General features: G+C 42.9%; 1 protein-coding gene across 11 annotated transcripts in view; it reads left to right on the top strand.

The window, feature by feature from the left end:
• FBXO47 (F-box protein 47) overlaps nt 1-20,706 on the top strand; it is a 293,552-nt gene that overhangs the window by 241,344 nt on the left and 31,502 nt on the right. For all 11 annotated transcript variants that reach the window (XM_073572527.1, XM_073572534.1, XM_073572538.1 and 8 more), the window contains 3 exons: nt 5,264-5,440; nt 9,392-9,538; nt 19,332-19,474. In XM_073572527.1, coding sequence (XP_073428628.1) covers nt 5,264-5,440; nt 9,392-9,538; nt 19,332-19,474 — 467 coding nt within the window. The remainder of the gene's footprint in view (nt 1-5,263; nt 5,441-9,391; nt 9,539-19,331; nt 19,475-20,706) is intronic.

Below are 20,706 nucleotides of genomic sequence, written 5' to 3'. Positions count from 1 at the left end.
TTTTTTCACAAAAATGTTCCTTTAGACCCAATTTTTTTTGCTTTCACAAGGTTAACAGGAGAAATGGAACATACAATTTGTTGTACAATTTGTCCTGGACATGCTGATACCACATATGTGGGGGAAAACCACTGAGCGTACAGCAGGGCTCAGAATGGAAAGAGCTCCATTTGATTTTTTGAATGTAAAATGTGCTGGCATAATTAGTGGACGCCATGTTGCATTTGGAGAGCTCATGATGTGCCTAAACAGTGGAACACCCCCCAAGTGACACCAGTTTGGAAACTAGACCCCTCAGGAAACTTATTTAGATGTGTATTGAGCACATTGAAGCCCCAGGTGATTCGCAGAAGTTTACAACATTGAGCTGTGAAAATGAAAAAAAAAAGAAATCACATTTTATCCACAAAAAATGTTTATCAGCTCCAAATATTGCATTTTCATTAGGGTAACCGGAGAAATTGCACCATACAATTTGTTGTGAAATTTTTTTTGAGCATGTCGATACCCCATATGTGGGGGAAAACCACTGTTTGGGCGCACGGTAGGGCTCAGAATGGAAAGAGCACCATTTGACTTTTTGAATGGAATATTTGCTGACATAATTAGTGGACTTCATGTCGAGTTTGAAGAGCCCCTGATGTGCCTAAACAGTGGAAACCCCCACAAGTGACACCATTTTGCAAACTAGACCGATCCAGGAATGTATTTATGTGTAGTGAGCACCTTGAACCCCCCAGGTGATTCACAGAAGTTTACAACTTTGAGCCGTGAAAATAAAAAAAATCACATTTTTCACACAAAAAATGTTTTTCAGCTCCAAATTTTGTATTTTCACAAGGGTAACATGAGAAAATAGACCTTTAAATTTGTTGTGCAATCGCTCCTGAGTTCATACCCCACATATAGCTGAAAACTACTTTTGAGGCACAGTGCAAAGCTTAGAAGGGAAGGAGCACCAAATTACAGTGCAGATTTTGCTGCAAGGGTTTGAGGGTGCCATGTCACATTGGCAGTGCCCCTGAAGTGCCAGGACCGCAGAACCCCCCATAAGTTTCCTCTCTTTACAAACTACACCTCTCAATTAATTAATCTTGGGGTGTAGTAATGATATTGACACCACAGGTGTGTTACAGAGTTTTATATCATTGGGCAGTGAAGAAAAAATAATTAACATTTTTACCACTAAGATTGTGTATTAGCCCCAAATTTTGCATTTTCATACTGGGAAATGGGTAAAAATGGCACCACAATTTGTCCCACAATTTCTACTGAATGTAGAAATACCCTGTATATGGCTGTACAATACTGCTTAGACATATGACGTAACTCGGGAGGAAAGGAGCGCTGTTTGCCTCCTGCGGACTCCATAGACAGAGCCCCTAAGTGTTAGAAAAGCAGAAATCCCTCTCAAGTGACCCCATTTTGGAAATTTTACCCCTTTGGGACTTTATCTACAGATACAGTGATGATTTTGACTCCATGGATGTTTTCCAGAAACCAGCAGTAGTGGATGTTGCTGGGTGAAAATTGCAAACTACCATTGTAGTGACCAGCATGTTGAAGTGACGAGTACGCTGTAGTGACCAGTACATTATGCCCAGCTCATGCGTCTGGAGACTCGCACGGGTAAATTAGGCGGGCTGTCATCACTACAGAAATGCCAAATATGTGGGCGCCAAATGTGGTTTAGACACACTGGGGCTCAGAAGGAAGGGGGCATTTGGAACTGTAGAATTTACTGAATATATTTTGGGGGGGTGAGGAGCAATAGTGCTTTTGCAGAGCCTTTGTACTATCAGTAACGTGGAAGCGCCCTGTATTTCCATTGATAGATGACGGACTTGCTTTTTAGGGTATGTGCACACATAGTTTTATTGATGTGCTTATGCACTGCAGAGCATGAGATCAGTATCTGACAGGCAGGGAAGGAGATGTGTCATCTCCTCGTCTAAGCAGTCGCTCACAAGCCACGTTACCTCCAGAACCCTGAACCCTCAGGCCATCTTACGGCCGAGGGGGTTACTATGGAGACCATCAGCACAACATGATCACATTGCGTTGTGCTGATAGAAGACAGGGATCCCACTCCCTGTGCGATGCTCCTCGATGTCGCTGTCACTAATGACAATAGAGGGGGTTAAATGCCTGCGATTGGTGCTAGCACCGATCGTGGGCTTTGCTGCAGGGTGTCGGCTCTCACATAGAAATGACACCTGCACCCGATTACCACGGTGCTCAGTGTTAGCGGAACCATACATATACTTCTCTTAGCGGGAACGCAGCTCCTGCATAGCAGTATATGTATGTCGCATGTCGGGAAGGGGTTAAAGGGTTTTGCCCAACCTTGGGATGAAAGTTGAGTTCCTGCAGATTTCTGAATCCTTATAGCGTGTTCCAAATATCTTGGTGAACTAATCTGTCGATGTAGATGTGAGCAGCAGCCAGGGCCGTAGTCATGGCCCGCATAGGTGTCTGCTTCAGTGCACCCTGGCCACCTGCATCACATATATAAAGTCTCACTTGCCTGGTCCTCAGAGACCTCCCTTAGATCAAGGGACACTTCTTCACAGAAAGACGACGTCTAATTCCAACTTTAAACATAGAACTTTACTTGTTTTCAATCGCAGCATGTCCACATCAGTTACAGCATCAACACAGAGTTCTGCACAGACCATATCCTTCACTTTCCTAGTGCTTTTCCCTATGTCCTTCAGTTTGTACCCATGACGTCTCATCTCGACCAGTGCCGCAGCGTCCTCCCTGTTCAGCTTCATTACGTTCAGGAGTTCCCTTGTCAGTTTCGCCCCAGACATGAGGGCATCTGCCCATGTAGTAAGCTGCCACATATTGGAGAGACCTGCGTTTCTGTTCTGCTGTGACTTCTGCTACAGCTTCTGTTCCCACTGTTGCTGTCACTGCTGCTCTTCTGGCCCACTGGCTTTGGACGGCTGGGCTTCTCATTTTAACATTGCGGGGTCACTGAGCTGTCCCGGGCTCTATAGCCCGACCGGACTCTGTGAGATCCCTGGCCCTTCTCCCTACAAACAGGAAATGTTTCTGGCTTACCCACAGCAGACTGCTCCTAGGTTATCTATTTACAATACTGAGGTGTCATGTGCCCCCATCTAGTGGCCTAACTAAGGTACTACACTTTATCTACACATCTATTGACATATAATACACTATACAGAATTACAAGATATACATATAGCAGCAAACAAGTGTAAAACCTTAACCATTAGTTTACTGAGACGTGTGTGGGGAACAAGATAGTCTTTGCAACCCCTTACATAGACTTGCACAATTCCATCTGTTTCTTCATGTAATCCCAGAGATACTCGATGATGTTGAGATCAGGGCTAGGTATGAGCCATATCATCACTTCCAGGATTGCTTGTTCTTCTTTACACTGAAGGTAGATCCTAATGACATTGGCTGTATGTTTGGGGTCATTGTCCTGCTGCAGAATACATTTGGAGCCAATCAGAAGCCTCTCTGATGGTATTGCATCACAGAGCGCTTGCAGCAAAGTTCTGTTACAGTAAATTATGTGTCAACGTCAAATACGATTTCCCAATGGAAAAGGCATAAGTACTTGCACTAGAATGCACAAATATTGCTACCATATATACTTGACTATAAGCCGAGATTTTCAGCCCATTTTTTTAGGCTGAAAGTGCCCCTCTCGGCTTACACTTGAGTCATTGTCCCAGGGGGTAGACGGGGGAGGGGGAGCGCAGGAGCTGGAGGCTGTCAGATCATACTCACCCCCTCCTGGCAAGGTCTCTGCACTTTCCTGCTTCACAGATGGTCTCCGGCGCCGCAGCTCTTCCTGTGTTCAATGGTCACGTGGTACCGCTTGTTAAAGTAATGAATATGCACGCAACTCCGCTCACATAGGCGTGCAGGGCATATTCATTACATTAATGAGCAGTACCAGGTGACCGCTGAACACTGGAAAGAGCTGCCGGCGCTGAAGACCATCGGAGAAGCAAGTACAGAAACAAGCCAGGAGGGGGTGAGTATGACAGGGAGGACGGGGGAGCCATGCGCTCTGCTCTGTCTTCTGCATCCTCTGGCTGTGCCGCTCAGGTCAGAAGGTGCGATGATGTGGTTAGTGCGTGCCCTCTGCCTGAACAGTCACTGCAGAGACCCGGAAAACAGAGCGGCGCACGGCGACGGAACGGGGACAGGTGATTATCGCAGGTGCCGGGGCCCTGAGCCAGCGGCGGCACTGGCACCTGACCCCCATAGCACGTTGGTGTCCCCGCCTGCTCAGGACACCGGCACCTGGTCCCCAGCGACGAGAGGTGAGTATGTCATTTTTTTTTAATCGCAGCAGCATATGGGGCGCATTATTCTATGGAGCATCTTATGGGGCCATCAACCATTATGGGGCACATTATTCTATGGAGCATCTTATGAGGCCATCAAACATTATGGCGCAGCATATGGGGCATATTATTATATGGAGCATCTTATCTGGCCATCAAGCTTTATGGAGCAGCATATGGGGCATATATATATCTATGGAGCATCTTATTGGGCCATCAACCTTTATTGAGCAGCACATGGGGCATATTATTCTGTGGAGCATCTTATGGGGTCATCAACCTTTATGGAGCAGCATATGGGGCATATTATTCTATTATCAGCCTTTGTGCAGCATTATATGGGGCATATTTTTTGTATGGAGCATCTTATGGGCCCATCATGAACTTTATAGAGCATTATATGGGGAATATTTTGTATGGAGCATCTTATGGGGCCCCTCATGAACTGTATGGAGCATTATATGGGGCTCCTGATTCAATATGGATATTCAAAAACATTTAACCTACTGATGTCTCAATTAATTTTACTTTATTGGCATCTATTTTTATTTTTGAAATTTACCAGTAGCTGATTCATTTCCCACCCTAGGCTTATACTCGAGTCAATAAGTTTTCCCAGTTTTTTTTGTGGCATAATTAGGGGGGTCGGCTTATACTCGGGTCAGCTTATACACGAGTATATACAGTAATTACTGTGTATAGCTTTGATCTTCCACAAATTGGTTAATTCATCCACCCTCTTTCGTATAAAGGGGTAATAAAGGCAACGTGATGTCCAGACAAAATCCATATTGGTTCTGACGCTAATATATGGTAGTCATGGCATTATTTTTTTTTAATATAGAGGCTCTTGTAATAAATAAAATTGCTACAGCAAATATTCTTTACCTTCCTCATTACTTTAAATGGACTTGTAACAATTTCAGGGTCATCATATAAATTGGAACTTCATGTGCGGCTTTTTTGTCGTCATGTATTTCTGGACCATTGGACCCACCGCACTGACTCGGGTTTTTGGCTCACAAGACTATTAAAGCCATGGCCAATGGTTAACCAGGCTCGCCTACTTTACATTCTTTTTGGACCAGTCTCTACTCTAGATGGTAAGAAACTGCTACGATATGTACCATTTACTTTTATACCAAGTTTATGTTATTAAGTTTTCTTATTAAATGTTCTAGAGTGTGTTACGTGAGTTAACATGCTTGTAACCTCCCAACTCTCAACTCTAGAGCAAGGGGGTAGCATCAGCTTAATTAGCTCAGGCCGGGATCACACTTGCAAGTGCAATGAGAGAAACTCGCGCAAGTCTTTCACATCAATACCCCTGGCACTTCCACTGACACTCGGGATCGGAGCGCTCAGCTGCATAGAAAGACATGCAGCTGCACACTCCGGTCCCGAGTGCTGGTGGCAGTGCCGGGTATGGATGGTGAGTTTCTCACATTAAACTAGCAAGTGTGACCCCGGCCTTACAATTTACATCAGCCCTGCTTGCTCCAGATATTGCTATCTATGGATATATCACAACTAATGAAATAGTCTTTGACATGTCTGGCTTCTGCATATGAGGCCCTGTAAACTAATGTCCATTTGATTTTAATATTACCCGACCAAACTGATTTCCAAATTGCTCTTTTAAAGGGTTTGTCCCAAATTCTCAATCAGGAGAACACCTGACTACCTGCTTGTCTGGGGATGGTGCACCCTTGTTTGATTGAGAACTCAGACCATAAAGCACAGGAGGTGCACAGAGGCTCTGAAGCTGGTTGGGGTCTGGAGATAACAGTGCCCTCCAGTGATCCAGCCTCAGAGCAGTGCTTGCAGACTCTATAGTAAAGCAGGGCGTGCAAGTGCTGCACTCCGGGCCTAGGAGACCGGCCACCAATACTAGACTATGGGTCGATACGGAACGGTAAGAGGAACCGGAACGGTGCTCCTGTCTGGATCTTTTGCGGCTAATATTAGTAGGCTCAACCGGAGCTTTCTGTGACCTGCTAGTTCCTGTGGAAGCCTGCAGGGGCAACCTATCCAGTACGGACACTATAGTCTGAGACACCCTGGTGAGATCCGCCACAGATTGTGACAGAGAGGAAGCCCACTCTGGGATAGGGGCCTCACCCTCACTTGGGACAACCGGGGGCTCCTGGGCGGTGGGTTCAATGGGGTTGCTGCAGTCCTGACAGAGGGGAGAGGACTGACCTGATGAAAATTTGTGTTTACAAGAAGAACATGCAAAGAGACTGACCACCACGGAGGAAGAGGAAGTTGGAGGACGAGAGCGAAGAGGTTTAAAATTAGACATGGTGAGCTAACCCACTAAACAGCGCCAGATGGTTAGGGGACTGAGAGCTGAGGAGGGTGCCAGTCTTCAGTGCAGAGCTACTCACGGAACCGGTGTCCTGAAGCGACTTCCAGTAAGCAGGGCTGCCCAGTTTGCTTGTATATGCGGGTCCCGCAGAAGGAAAAAGGTGACCAGCTCACAGGCTGAGGAGAATGGAGCTGCCTGAGGTAAAAGCGCGCGCTCCTGAATGCGGTGGGCGGTAATTAGCTCACTGCGGTCGGCAAGGGGGGCGGAGCTAACCGCTCTCCCGGGAGTACAAAGATGGCGCTGCTAAACGCCTATAGGATGACAGGGAGGAGTGGGTGGGGCCATGAGCCGCCTCCAGACCCTTAATGAAGCGGTGGGTGGCGCAAGACAGCCGGGAGAAAGAAGGGGCGCGGCCTCGCCTCAGAACATGGCCCGAATAGAAGCCGGGGCCTGGATTAGAAACGGTGGCCGCCGGAGGACGCGGGGTGGTGCGGAGGTATTCCAAAGGAGACACTGCCGCGGCGCTAAGCGGCCTGATACAACTCAGGGTTCAGGTGACGCCGCCAAGCGGAGCGTGAATTATCTTGCCCTAAACAGTGAATCTTTGATACCGTTCCCCACCGCCCAGGGTGGGGGCCAGGAAAAACGCTATTGCCAGGGCAACGGGCGGGGGGTTCAGACTGCGGATACTTACCTTCAGTAGTCTTGTCCTAAGTCCATTCTCCCTAAGAACCTGAGGAAAAAAGGGTATCTCATTATCCAGGAGAAGAAATCAGGATGTCCCTAAGAAAAATCCCCTTTAGTGGACGTCCGTGTCTCCATCGACCGACAGGCTCTGGTGGGCGAGTGGGTGGAAGATGGGAGCCAGGATCGTCAGGCTCTTGATCCTGCCGGGTAGACATATGAGGATACGGGGTGGCAGTACACGCCGTACTCATAGTCTCTTTGTGGGAGTACAAATGTGACTATTCACTCTGTATCCCTCCAGAAACCTGGAAGGAAACGACGCACACTGAGGTAGATAAGGGTCTAATTAAAAACCCGTGTCCACCTCCTACTGACACTAAGCTAAACTGATTAATTGAGCGCCAGTCAGTATACTGCGGAGGAGGAGCTAACTTTCTTATTTGCATAGTGTCAGCCTCCTAGTGGCAGCAGCATACACTCATGGTTCCTGTGTCCCCCAATGAAGCGATGGAGAAAATGATTTAGATGCAACAAAATAAAACAGTGATTAAAAATGCTATGAAATTTTGTTTTATAAATAAAAAAAATAGATTGTTTGTGTGAACTTGAAGACAAGTCAAAGTATGCAATTTGATATACAACTCTGGCAAAAATTAAGAGACCACTGCAAATTTTCAGTTTGTCTGATTTTTCTCTTTATAGGTATATTTTTGAGTAAAATGTAAATTGATCTTTTATTCTATAAACCACTGACAACATGTCTCCAAATTTCCAAGCTATTAATTTTGTATTTTTTTCAAAATTACCATAAATAAAAGATCCAGTGCTTCCAGCCCTCAAATAATGCAAAGAAAACACGTTCATAATCATTTAGAAACAAGAATACTAATGTTTTAACTAAGGAAGAGTTCAGAAATCAATATTTTGTAGAATAATCATGATTTTACTCACAGCTTTCATGCGTCTTGGCATGCTTTCCACCAGTATTTCACACTGCTCCTGGCGCAAAAATTTAAGCAGTTCTTCTTTGTTTGATGGCTTGTGACTATCCATCATCCTCTTGATAACATTCCATAGATTTTCAATGGGGTTCAGGTCTGGAGAATGGGCTGCCCATGACAGGGTTTTGATGTGGTGGTCTCTTGATACTTTTTTCTGATTTACTAAACTGGCTTTAAAGCGGAGCCTGTCACTAGATTCATGCTGCCCAAACCATGAGTAGCATGAATCAGATTTTGACTGCCTAATTGCAGAAAGTTATGTCTTTGTTTCAGAGAAAACTTAGTTTGAAAAGCAAGCTGGGGACCATAATAAGAGACGTGACTGGTCCTAAGAGACGTGACCGGTCTCGGCTCTTTTCTCCCTGCTCTCCAGTTGATTGACAGTTCTATCCCATGTATGCACATAGTGGCCGACTGGCCGGGGTCACACCAGACTATTTATGTCTGGACCCTGGACAGGTTTTCAAACTTTTTTTTCAGTATTTCCTTGTGTTCTTCTTATTGGCCAAAAATGTTTGTTGTTTTTTTGTGCTAGAAAGAAAGCATATCCTTCTAAATGTTGGTAATTGTAGAGTAAAAATGGCCCTATTGCTTTTGGGTTAGAAAGTGAATCTCAGTAATATTATGAGTAGCAGCCTATAAAAAAATACAGACCTCAGCTATATTCACTGGCAATAGCAGTATTTTTTTCTGTAGGTAAAAAGCAGATTTACCTTTAAAGGCAACCACTGCTACATGTACCTGTAGAAATACATAATGCCCTCAGTGTTAAAAACAAGATAATCTTGTAGGTAGTATACCTTTTAATGGCTAACAAAAATAAACTATTTGTAGAAATACATGAAACACATCACATGCTTTAATGAGGTTGACCTTGACTATTAAGATGTTGGCGCTTATAAGCTATAGTTCATACTTAGCAATGCACTTATCACCACCTAGAGGTGGTTAGAAAGTACTTCATAAAAATAACCTCTACCAAAGAAACAATATATACATGTTTTTAAGAAATGCTGTCACTGCTTACATTTACTATGCTCCATATATGTATTTAGGATATATATCATGGCTGAAGATGACAGAAGGACTGGCAGATGAGAACAGTCTTAAGGGTCTAGCTGATGCCATTAAACTGCTCTATGACGCAGTGTCCAAAGAGTGGACCGCTGATGATGTAATCAGTCTATTGGACGAGCTATCAGGTAAAGTAACATACACTCAATTAGGTGATGTTTGTGTGTCATCCACTGCCTCCGCAAATTTAGGCAATGTAGCATGTGTACTTTTGGATGATGTATGCTGAACAATTCTCTGCTAGAAGCTGAAGTTAATGGTGATGCTCTGTATCACATGTGGATGGTATAGCTGGTGTACACATATTATAAGGCAGCAGGAACTAATCTCCTCCACTACAGCGGACCCTGCAGTGGACTGTTCATACTACAATATCTGCATCAGCTGAGCAAGCATGTCTAGAACATCTATAAAACCTAAAAAGGGTATTTTCTAGAAGTGTAGTAAACATGGTATACTGTTTTCATTTTTTGGGGGGGCTTCGCTAATGGCAACATTATAAATGTGAATAGCCCCTAATAATACTAAGCTGCTAGTCAAGTTTTATAATAATGCTCTATATTAAATTATAAGACTATGATAAATCAAGTATTCTCTCTCTCTCTCTCTCTCCTTTTCCAGGCTGCGATTCCTTTAAAATGCTTCATTTGTCGGATCCGTCAAAAAAACGGACGGGTGGCATCCGTTGTCATCAGTACTAAAACGGATCCGCCATCCGTCCTTTTGGCGGATTTTGACTGATGCAAAAAACTGAAGTGTGAAAGAGGCCTTACTTGGATGGGGCTGGATGTCCTTTGCTCTATAATTTCTCAATAACAATCAGATCTGACGATTATGATCTTTGAGTGTCAGTATGTATACTTGATATCATTAATCTTTTGGCAATTATGAATGCTGACAATACAAAGTATACTCTTTATACCATGATATTAATATCATTATAAAATAAACTAGATGATCTTTATAACAATTATTCGTATTAATATTAGCTTCACAGAGAAAAAAAATTACATTAGAAAGGTTATGCTGTTTTACTGTTCCATAAAATACTACATATAGGCCACAATTAATAATTTGCTATTTTTTAAGTCAGTGTTTTATTCTGCTTTGTTCTTCATTGACTTTTCTTGCCTCTAATTCTTCTAAATGGCGCTTACAATTAGTGAATTTTGGGCAAAGTAAAAAAAAAAAAAAAAAATTTTTGTCTTTAACTGATTTTTTGCACAGTTCGTGTGACAGTTTGCAAAATATGAGTTTTTGCACTAAAGTATTGCATATTTCACAAAATATACTAGAGTTGTACAAAATATTTTGGCGTGCATAAAATATCTTCAAGGGAACTGAAGGACCTTGCTGCAAATGATGAATAAGGCAAGTACTTCTAGAAAAAAAAAAAACAAGTTACAAGAAATTATGGGTATACCATATAATGAGTAAACAGTAAAAGTACATGTAAATAACATTGGGTACATAGTTAATGCTGTTTTGATGTAGAAAAAAAAAGTTATCCCCCTGCTACAAGGTGTACCCAATCGGGACGGTCCTAGCTGGTCTCTTGTGTTAAATCCTTGCGTTGTGTTGAAGCAAACTATCACCAGTTTTGGCCGATATGAAGTAAGGCCACCACCTTTCAGGGCTGATATACAGCATTCTATAATGCTAACAAGGAAAATTGATAAATATCTCTAAGCATAAAGTGATACCAATCATTTTTCTAAGTGAACATGCAACTTTACAAAGCAATGCTCAATTAGGACTATCTAGAAGGCTGTTCTACGCAAAACATGAGAGAACATATACAACAAAAAGGCGTATACTGAACATAAAGAAACCAATATTTTATTGATAATAATATATTAAAAACAACAGACATACATTAACCCCTTAACGACCGCCGATACGCGTTTTAACGGCGGTAGTTAAGGGTACTTAAACCACAGCACCTTTAATTAACGGCGCTGTGGAAAAAGTGTATAGCGCCCCCACAGAGTTGGATTTTCTCCGGGGTCTCGGCTGCCGGGGGTAGCCGAGACCCCAGAGAACATGATTCAGGTCGGTTTTTACTTACCCTGCTTTTGCGATCGCCGTTATTAACCGTATAACATCGACCACAAAAAAAGAAGCCGCGATTTTGCTTTCGCTTTCTCTGTGATCGCACATCAGAGGAGAGAGAAATAGGGTCCCCGATCCCCCCCGGTACCTCCCGGTGGTCCTCGGGACCCCCTGCCTCCTCCTGTGGGCGCCGGCATTTTGGTCCGGGAAGAAAATGGTGGGCGCATGCACAGTGCACCCGCCAAATCTGCCGGCTGGCAGATTCCATTCATTCATTCAATGTACATTTTGATCACAGTGATAGGGTTTATCACAGTGATCAAAATAAAAAAAACAGTAAATAACCCCCCCCCTTTATCACCCCCTTAGTTAGGGAAATATAATGAAATAAAGAAAATATATTTATTTTCATTTTTCCATTAGGGTTAGGGTTAGAATTAGGGATAGGGTTGGAATTAGGGTTAGGATTAGGGTTGGGATTAGAGCTAGGATTAGGATTGGGATTAGAGTTAGGGGTGTGTTGGGGTTAGGGTTGGAGCTAGAATTGAGGGGTTTCCACTATTTAGGCACATCAGGGGGTCTCCAAACGTGACATGGCGCCACCATTGATTCCAGCCAATTTTGCGTTCAAAAATTCAAATGGTGCTCCCTCCGTTCCGAGCCCAGATGTGTGCTCAAACAGTGGTTTACCCCAACATATGGGGCATCAGCGTACTCAGGACAAATTGCACACCAACATAGGGGGTATAATTTCTCCTGTTACACTTGAAAAAACAAAAAGAATTGGGGGCTAAAAAATCACTTTTGTGGAAAAAAAAAAGATTTTTTCTTTTCACAGTGCTGTGTTATAAACTTCTGTGAAGCACTTGAGGTTCAAAGTGCTCACCACACATCTACATAAGCTCCTTGGGGGGTCTAGTTTCCAAAATGGGGTCACTTGTGGGGGGTTTCTACTGTTTAGGCACATTAGGGGCTCTGCAAACGCAACATGATGCCCACAGAGCATTCCATCAAAGTCTGCATTCCAAAACAGCGCTCCTTCCGTTCCGAGCTCTCCCATGCGCTCAAACAGTGGTCCCCCCCACATATAGGGTATCGGTGTACTCAGGACAAATTGCACAAAAACTTTTGTGGTCCAATTTCTCCTGTTACCCTTGTGAAAATAAAAAATAGCGGGCTAAAAAATCATTTTTGAGGAAAAAAAATGATTTTTTATTTTCACTGCTCTGCGTTACGTTGGGGTTCAAAGTGCTCACCATACATCTAGATAAGTTCCTTAAGGGGTCTAGTTTCCAAAATGGTGTCACTTGTGGGGGTTTTTTTTCTTCACTGTTTAGGCACATCAGGGACACTCCAAACATGACATGGCATCCAATCTCAATTCCAGCCAATTATGCATTGAAAAAGTCAAACGGTCCTCCTTCCCTTCTGAGCTCTGCCGTGCACCCAAACAGTGGTTTACCCCCACATATGGGGTGTGGGCGTACTCAGGACAAATTGCACAACAACATTGGGGCTCTAATTTCTCCTGTTACCCTTGTAGAAATAAAAATTTGGGGGCGAAAAGATCATTTTTGTTGAAAAAAAAAGATTTTTTATTTTCACGGCTCTACGTTATAAACTTCTATGAAGCACTTGGAGGTTCAAAGTGCTCACCACACATCTAGATAAGTTCCTTAAAGGGTCTAGTTTCCAAAATGGGTTCACTTGTTGGGGGTTTCCACTGTTTAGGCACATCAGGGGCTCTCCAAATGCAACATGGCGTCCGATCTCAATTCCAGTCAATTCTGCATTGAAAAAGTCAAACAGCGCTACTTCCCTTGCGAGCTCTGCCGTGCTCCCAAAAAGTGGTTTACCCCCACATATGGGGTATCGGCATATTCAGGAGAAATTGCACAACAAATTTTGTGGTTAATTTTCCCTTTTAACAGTTGTGAAAATAAAAAATTGGTTCTGAAGTAAATTTTTTGCAAAAAAAAGTTAAATGTTAATTTTTTCCTTCCACATTGCTTCAGTCCCTGTGAAGCACTTAAAGGGTTAATAAACTTCTTGAATGTGGTTTTGAGCACCTTGAGGGGTCTTGTTTTTAGAATGGTGTCATTTTTGGGTATTTTCTGTTATGTACACCCCTCAAAATGACTTTAAATATGATGTGGTCCCTAAAAAAAATGGTGTTGTAAATTTTGTTGTAAAAATGAGAAATCACTGGTCAAATTTTAACCCTTATAACTTCCTAACAAAAAAAAATTTGTTTCCAAAATTGTGCTGATGTAAAGTAGACATGTGGGAAATGTTATTTAATAAGAAATTTGTGTGACATATATCTCTGATTTAAGGGCATAAAATTTTAAAGTTTGAAAATTTCAAAATTTTTGCCATATTTGTTTTATTCATAACTAAATACAAGTCATAAAGAAGAAATTTTACCACTAACATGAAGTAAAATATGTCACGACAAAACATTCTCAGAATCAGCGGGATCCGTTAAAGCGTTCCAGAGTTATAGCCTCATAAAGTGACAGGGGTCAGAATTGTAAAAATTGGCCTGGTCATTAAGCTGCAAAATGGCTCTGTCACTAAGGGGTTAAAAAAAATACCAATAGTGCATGTTGATAAGCCCAAAGAAAACAAATAAGTGGCACCAACAGATGGCAGGTAGGAAGATGTAAACCAAAAATCATAAAAAATGTGGATTATAGTACCAGGCATATACTAGTTATATAATGCTGAAAAGAATATTGCATCAATCATGGATTAACTATAAGGCCTGTTTCACACTTCCGTTTTTGTGTCCGCCAAACGGATCCGTTTCCGTTTTTTTGACGGAAACGGATGCTAACGGATCCGTTTTTAAAAAAACGGATCCGTTTTTTTGACGGATCCGCGGTAACCGTAATGGAAGTCTATGGGACAAAAAAAAACGGATCCTGCAAAAAATGGCGGATCCGTTTTTTTACGGAAAACAACGGATTTTGACGGATTTGAAAAAACGGAAGTGTGAAACAGGCCTAACCTGCTATGTTCACTGACAATGATAGCAACGTCCTTAGTGCAAATCAAATTTCATGCTTAAGTGCTAACAGAGTTTGCTGCTATTATCCTAAAATTGCATCAAATATGAAAAGGGGGGAGTGGAAAACCACTAATATACGACCACAGATCCAATATAAAAAATATATATCTTTATTAAGACAAGTATACAGAATTTAGACAAAAACAGTGCTCAGTAGTGCATTAGAACAACCCATGCAACATGGGAAACATAGCAGACCTCCCTAAAGAACTCAAATAATATAGTCCAAATGGACACCACAATCTCCTCACATTAATAGATGCACGGTATTATCACTATATCATCACTTATATGACACATCTTCAATATTACTTCATTAACACACCAGCCCTGATGACATATTGCACAAATATACATGACCAATAGATATATGTGAGTAAATATATATATATATAGGGCACTGTATAAAAATATAGTATGACCTAATAGTATATATCTAGTGGTTACTATCAAAGAGCAGCTCTAAAGGTAGACAGAGGGTGTCACTATTAACATACACCACCAAGATGGTTATACAATTGCCTCATTAAAACTGTTATTTCTATATAGAGGACCTTATCTGGCCCAAAGAGGCAATAGAGTGACAACAAATCATGGAACTAACGTCTCACCACACACAAGGCAAAATAGGAAAAATCCCAAAACATACATCATCTTATAGCCGCTGTTCCATTGTTGCTTCTCTCTAACCCAAAGACGCATGCGGTGATCATAGCGGTAATTTCTTACCAGCAAAGGGCGGTAGTGAAGGAGTCCCAGGGGGGTCTGCGCGTGTGCCCCGACGCGCGTTTCGGATGCTCGTCCTTCGTCAGGGGAGACGATGATTTGTTGTCACTCTATTGCCTCTTTGGGCCAGATAAGGTCCTCTATATAGAAATAACAGTTTTAATGAGGCAATTGTATAACCATCTTGGTGGTGTATGTTAATAGTGACACCCTCTGTCTACCTTTAGAGCTGCTCTTTGATAGTAACCACTAGATATATACTATTAGGTCATACTATATTTTTATACAGTGCCCTATATATATATATTTACTCACATATATCTATTGGTCATGTATATTTGTGCAATATGTCATCAGGGCTGGTGTGTTAATGAAGTAATATTGAAGATGTGTCATATAAGTGATGATATAGTGATAATACCGTGCATCTATTAATGTGAGGAGATTGTGGTGTCCATTTGGACTATATTATTTGAGTTCTTTAGGGAGGTCTGCTATGTTTCCCATGTTGCGTGGGTTGTTCTAATGTACTACTGAGCACTGTTTTTGTCTAAATTCTGTATACTTGTCTTAATAAAGATATATATTTTTCATATCGGATCTGTGGTCGTATATTAGTGGTTTTCCACTCCCCCCTTTTCATATTTGTCTTTAGCGACTGATCTATATTTAGGTCTTACACAACAGAGGAGGCATCTAGGTGTAATTTATTATGCCAGGAATATGCCCTCCTGGTCTGATTGTGTTTATGAGTATCTTGTTTTATAAAATTGTATCAAATAGACATGATAATTGAATCTACCAGAGCTCATGTGATGGTGCCACTTCCCCTATGCGCATTTCGGCGGCGTGCCTTCATCAGGGAGACCATTCTATAATCCTGTATATCTACCCCCAACCCGAACTGTAAGAGTAGAAAAATACAGTGGGTACGGAAAGTATTCAGACCCCTTTAAATTTTTCACTCTTTGTTTCATTGCCGCCAATTTTTTGGCGGCAAGTTTTTCTTTTTTAATACATTTGCAAAAATTTCTACATTTCTGTTTTTTGTTTTTTTTTTCAGTCAAGATGGGGTGCAGAGTGTACATTAATGAGAAAAAAATGAACTTTTTTAAATTTACCAAATGGCTGCAATGAAACAAAGAGTGAAAATTTTAAAGGGGTCTGAATACTTTCCGTGCCCACTGTAACTTTTATTATACTCACCTGCAGAGCGGTCCGGTCCAAGGGGTGTCGCAGGTCTTGGTCCGGCTCCTCCCATCTTCTTTCGACAATGCCGTCCTCCTGCTTGCTTCATGTGGATGACGCGTCCTTGCGTCATCCACACAATCTCCTCGGCATTGCGCTCCTGCGTGGACGTACTTATTTGCCTTGTTGACGACAGAGCAAAGTACTGTAGTGCGAAGGTGCTGCGAAAGGTCAAAGAAGTACGCCTGCGCAGGAGCGCAATGCTGAAGAGATTGTGTGGATAACGTAGGGACACGTCATCCACATGAAGCAATCAGGAGGATAGTGATCGTAAGAAGATTGGAGGCACCGGACCAACACCTGTGACACCCCTCGGACCAGACTGCCCTGCTGGTGAGTATAATAAGAGTTATTTTTCTTCTCTTACAGGTTGGGTTGGGGGCCGTTATACAGCATTATAGAATGCTGTATATCAACCCCGAAAGGTGGTGGCCTTTCTTCATATCTGCCAAAACTGCTGACAGGTTCCCTTTAACCTTCCTAAATGTGAATATGTGAAGAACAAGACAGGGTCCTGACTATTTAGCCACCTGTCCATGAGAAGCTATAAAGATAAATGCCTAGCTCAGAAAGGAGGACTATGTCCCGGTTTGTACAAAGAACGAGGAAATTCAGCAAAACCCTAAGAAGTGAGCCAGAGCATAAGTTGGTATAACTGGTCATTTAACAGACAAATCCCTAGAAAAAAAAACAAACTGAATATATACCCTATAGTACTATAGTATGTAAATAAGTAAACAATAATAGTAGATGTAAATAACATAGGGTACTTAGTTAATACTATTATGATCAAAAAAGCATAAAAGCCATCCCATTGCGACAAGACGTACCCAATAGGGACGGTCCTAGCCTATGTCTAGTATTAAAACCTTGCCATGATGATGCACAGGTGGCTGAACAGTTGGGACCCCTGTCCTGCTCTGCCCTTATTCACATTGAGGTTGTCTGACAAGGTAAGGTTTTAACACTATAGACAGGCCCTGACTGGGTACACCTTGTTGCGGCGGGATGGCTTTTATGAAGTTTTGCTTAAAATAGCATTAACTAAGTACCCTATATTATTTACATGTACTAGTACTGTTTACTTATTTACTTACTAAAGGTCATACGCTTATTTTTTTTTTAACTCTGTGAATGTGCTATTAGGCAGTATACATAAATAATGAATAACTTCATCTCAAGTGCAGCACACATATTCTTTGTGGCAATGAGTCCTGGTATATCACCAGGATGCTAATGGGAAAATTCCCTATGGAGCTCCCTAATAACTAGAAGACACAAAAAAACGGAGCCAAAAGTCCATAAACATGACAACAAGTCAATGTAAAACTTATGAATTTTGCATGTTTTATATATAATATCATGTCTTTAATAATATTTAGATGTATATGGGCGATGTTGCATTATATATATATATATATACACCCCTTGCGGGCAAGAGTGGGGAGGTTCTATTAGTGCCAGAAAGGGTCTCCCCCTGCCCACAATCAAGATGGCGCCTAGTATAATGTTCCACTGGTGCGCCTGCTTCCGGTTTGGTTGCGCCGCCTACAGCGCTTCCGGTATCACAGGATGACGCGCGATTCTCGCTGACACTCTTGTGTCTTGCGGGAGTTGCGCTGCCATCTTGACGCCTGGATGGCTGACTGGCGCCGCCTCCATATTCCGGTAGCATGCGCCAATTAAGGTGAACCTGAGCACGGTCTTTAAGGAGGCTTGGAGGGACACCAATGACATCAACACCCCCGAGGAAGCTATCGCGAAACACGCGTAGGGGTACGCGCTTGCATATGGACACTAGCACGGGTAATGGCTGAAACCTCCTGCTAACCACTGATTTCCCTCTTCTCTCCCTCTTTGGGTTAGATATGGATATACCGTATTTTTCGGACCATAAGACGCACTTTTTTCCAAAAAAAATTTTTGGGGAAAGTGGGGGGTGCGTCTTATGGTCGCAATATACTAACCTCCGATCATGGCTGGTGCGGGTGCTGCGGGGCTCTGTAGTGCGGTGGTGGCAGCGGGCTGTGCTCCGGTGCAGGGGTAGCGGCTCTCTGTGCTCCGGTGCAGGGGCAGCGGCGCCGCCGGCATTTCCTCCAAGCCCAGAGGCCCCCACACATCCCTTGCTGGCCGCCGCCATGTTGCGGTGGCCTCCGGGAACATGGACGCCGGGAAGATGGCCACCGGTCCGGGGACGGCGCATGCGCAGGTTCAGATCTCGTCTCGAGATCTCAGGGGATGAGATCTGAACCTGCGCATGTGCCGTTCCCGGACTGGCGGCCATCTTCCCGGCGTCCTCTGGAATGCTCTACCCCAAGAAATCAGGACTATCCACAATTTGCATAGTTTTAGGCGCTCCCTCAAAACACACTTGTTCAGAGCGGCCTATCGCGTTCACTGATCAAAGTAATTCTCTGTGTAAGTGTGCTTGTGTAGCCCATTCACTATCTCCATCCATCCTTCACTCCCTCAAGATGGCTGGACCTTCATTGTAAATACACAATTGTAAATACACACCTGTACTTTGTATCTCCCCCACCTCATTGTAGATTGTAAGCTCACGAGCAGGGTCATCTCATTTCGTCTTATTTTGCTTCAATTATTGTATTGTTAACGTTGTTACTTATGACTTGTGTTTTGAAACTGTTAAACTGTAAAGCGCTGCGGAATATGTTGGCGCTATATAAATAAAGATTATTATTATTATTATTATTATTATTACTGTCATATGCTTCCATTTTCTTGAAAACTGGATCACCATATGGCAGCAGACTTGAAGCTTTACTTCTATTGTTAACATGACTTATTTTTTCCATCGGCAGTGGTTCCTCATGAATGGCTACTAGAAAACAATGCCCGCCTTCTCATCCTAAGCGGAAACAGTATCTGTTTTACTTTCATGGCTAGCAAAGCAATAAATGGACGGACAGCAGATCTAGCCAGAATAGTAGTCTTTCTTGCTCTGGTGAGTGTTTAGTATAAGTAGCATATTACAGCTACTACAAAAATGATTTGTTGCAGTAGGGTATTAAAATGAGATGCAACTTTCTATATGTGGTCTCACCGCATCTTAAAGGGAACCTGTCAGGTCCCCCATACCCTCCATCCTAGCAGCATTCCCATAGGTATGACTAAATTCCCTGCCTAACCAGCCATTTATGATGTTATTCACCTAAATCCTTAATAAACTCTGCTTTTCCTATGCTAATTAGTCTTTTGACTAGTTAATGGGGTATTAGTTTTCCCTAGACTAGTTGTCCCTCTTTGCATCCATCGTTCCCTGCTCCCTGCTTCAGGGGCATACTGCACATGACGTGAAGTCCAGAAGACTGCTCACATATATTATTTATTTATATAGCGCCATTAATTCCATGGTGCTGTACATGAGAAGGGGGGTTCCATACAAAGTTATAGATATCGTTAACAGTAAACAAATTTACAATGACAGATTGGTACAAAGGGGAGGGGACCCTCTCCTTGCGAACTTACATTCTACGGGATAGTAAGGAAGAGACAGAAGGTTGGGGGTAAAGCAGCTCTGGTGGTGATGAGGCGGCAGCTCAGGCGGTGGTGAGGCGGCAGAATGGTCATTGCAGGCTGTAAGCTTTCCTGAAAAGATGGGTTTTCAGGTACCGTTTGAAGGATCCGAGGGTGGTGGATAATCGAACGTGTTGAGGCATGGCATTCCAGAGGATAGGGGATATTCGGGAGAAATCTTGGAGGCAGTTGTGTGAGGAACGAATAAGTGTGGAGGAGAGTAGGAGGTCTTGGGAGGATCGAAGATTACGTGAGGGAAGATATTGGGAGATTAGTTCAGAGATATAGGGAGGGGAAAGGTTGTGGATGGCTTTGTAGGTCAGTGTTAGTAGTTTGAACTGGATTCGTTGGGGAATTGGGAGCCAGTGGAGAGATTTGCAGAGGGATGAGACAGGGGAGTAGTGAGGAGAAAGGTGGATTAGTCAGGCAGCAGATTTGAGGACAGACTGGAATGATGCAAGAGAGTTAGCAGGGAGACCACAGAGGAAAGTGTTGCAGTAGTCAAGGCGGGAGATGATGAGAGCATGTACAAGAGTTTTAGTAGATTGAGGACTGAGGAAGGGACGGATTCTGGAAATATTTTTGAGTTGGAGGCGACAGGAGGTGGCAAGAGATTGGACGTGTGGTTTGAAGGACAGGGCAGAGTTGAGAGTTTCTCCG

The sequence above is a fragment of the Dendrobates tinctorius genome, unplaced genomic scaffold (assembly GCF_039654945.1).
Source record: "Dendrobates tinctorius isolate UK_male_01 unplaced genomic scaffold, ASM3965494v1 ptg000032l, whole genome shotgun sequence".
Classification (NCBI taxonomy): Eukaryota; Metazoa; Chordata; class Amphibia; order Anura; family Dendrobatidae; genus Dendrobates; species Dendrobates tinctorius.
Note: the sequence above shows the minus strand (reverse complement) of the source record. Positions and strands in the feature narration are given on the sequence as shown.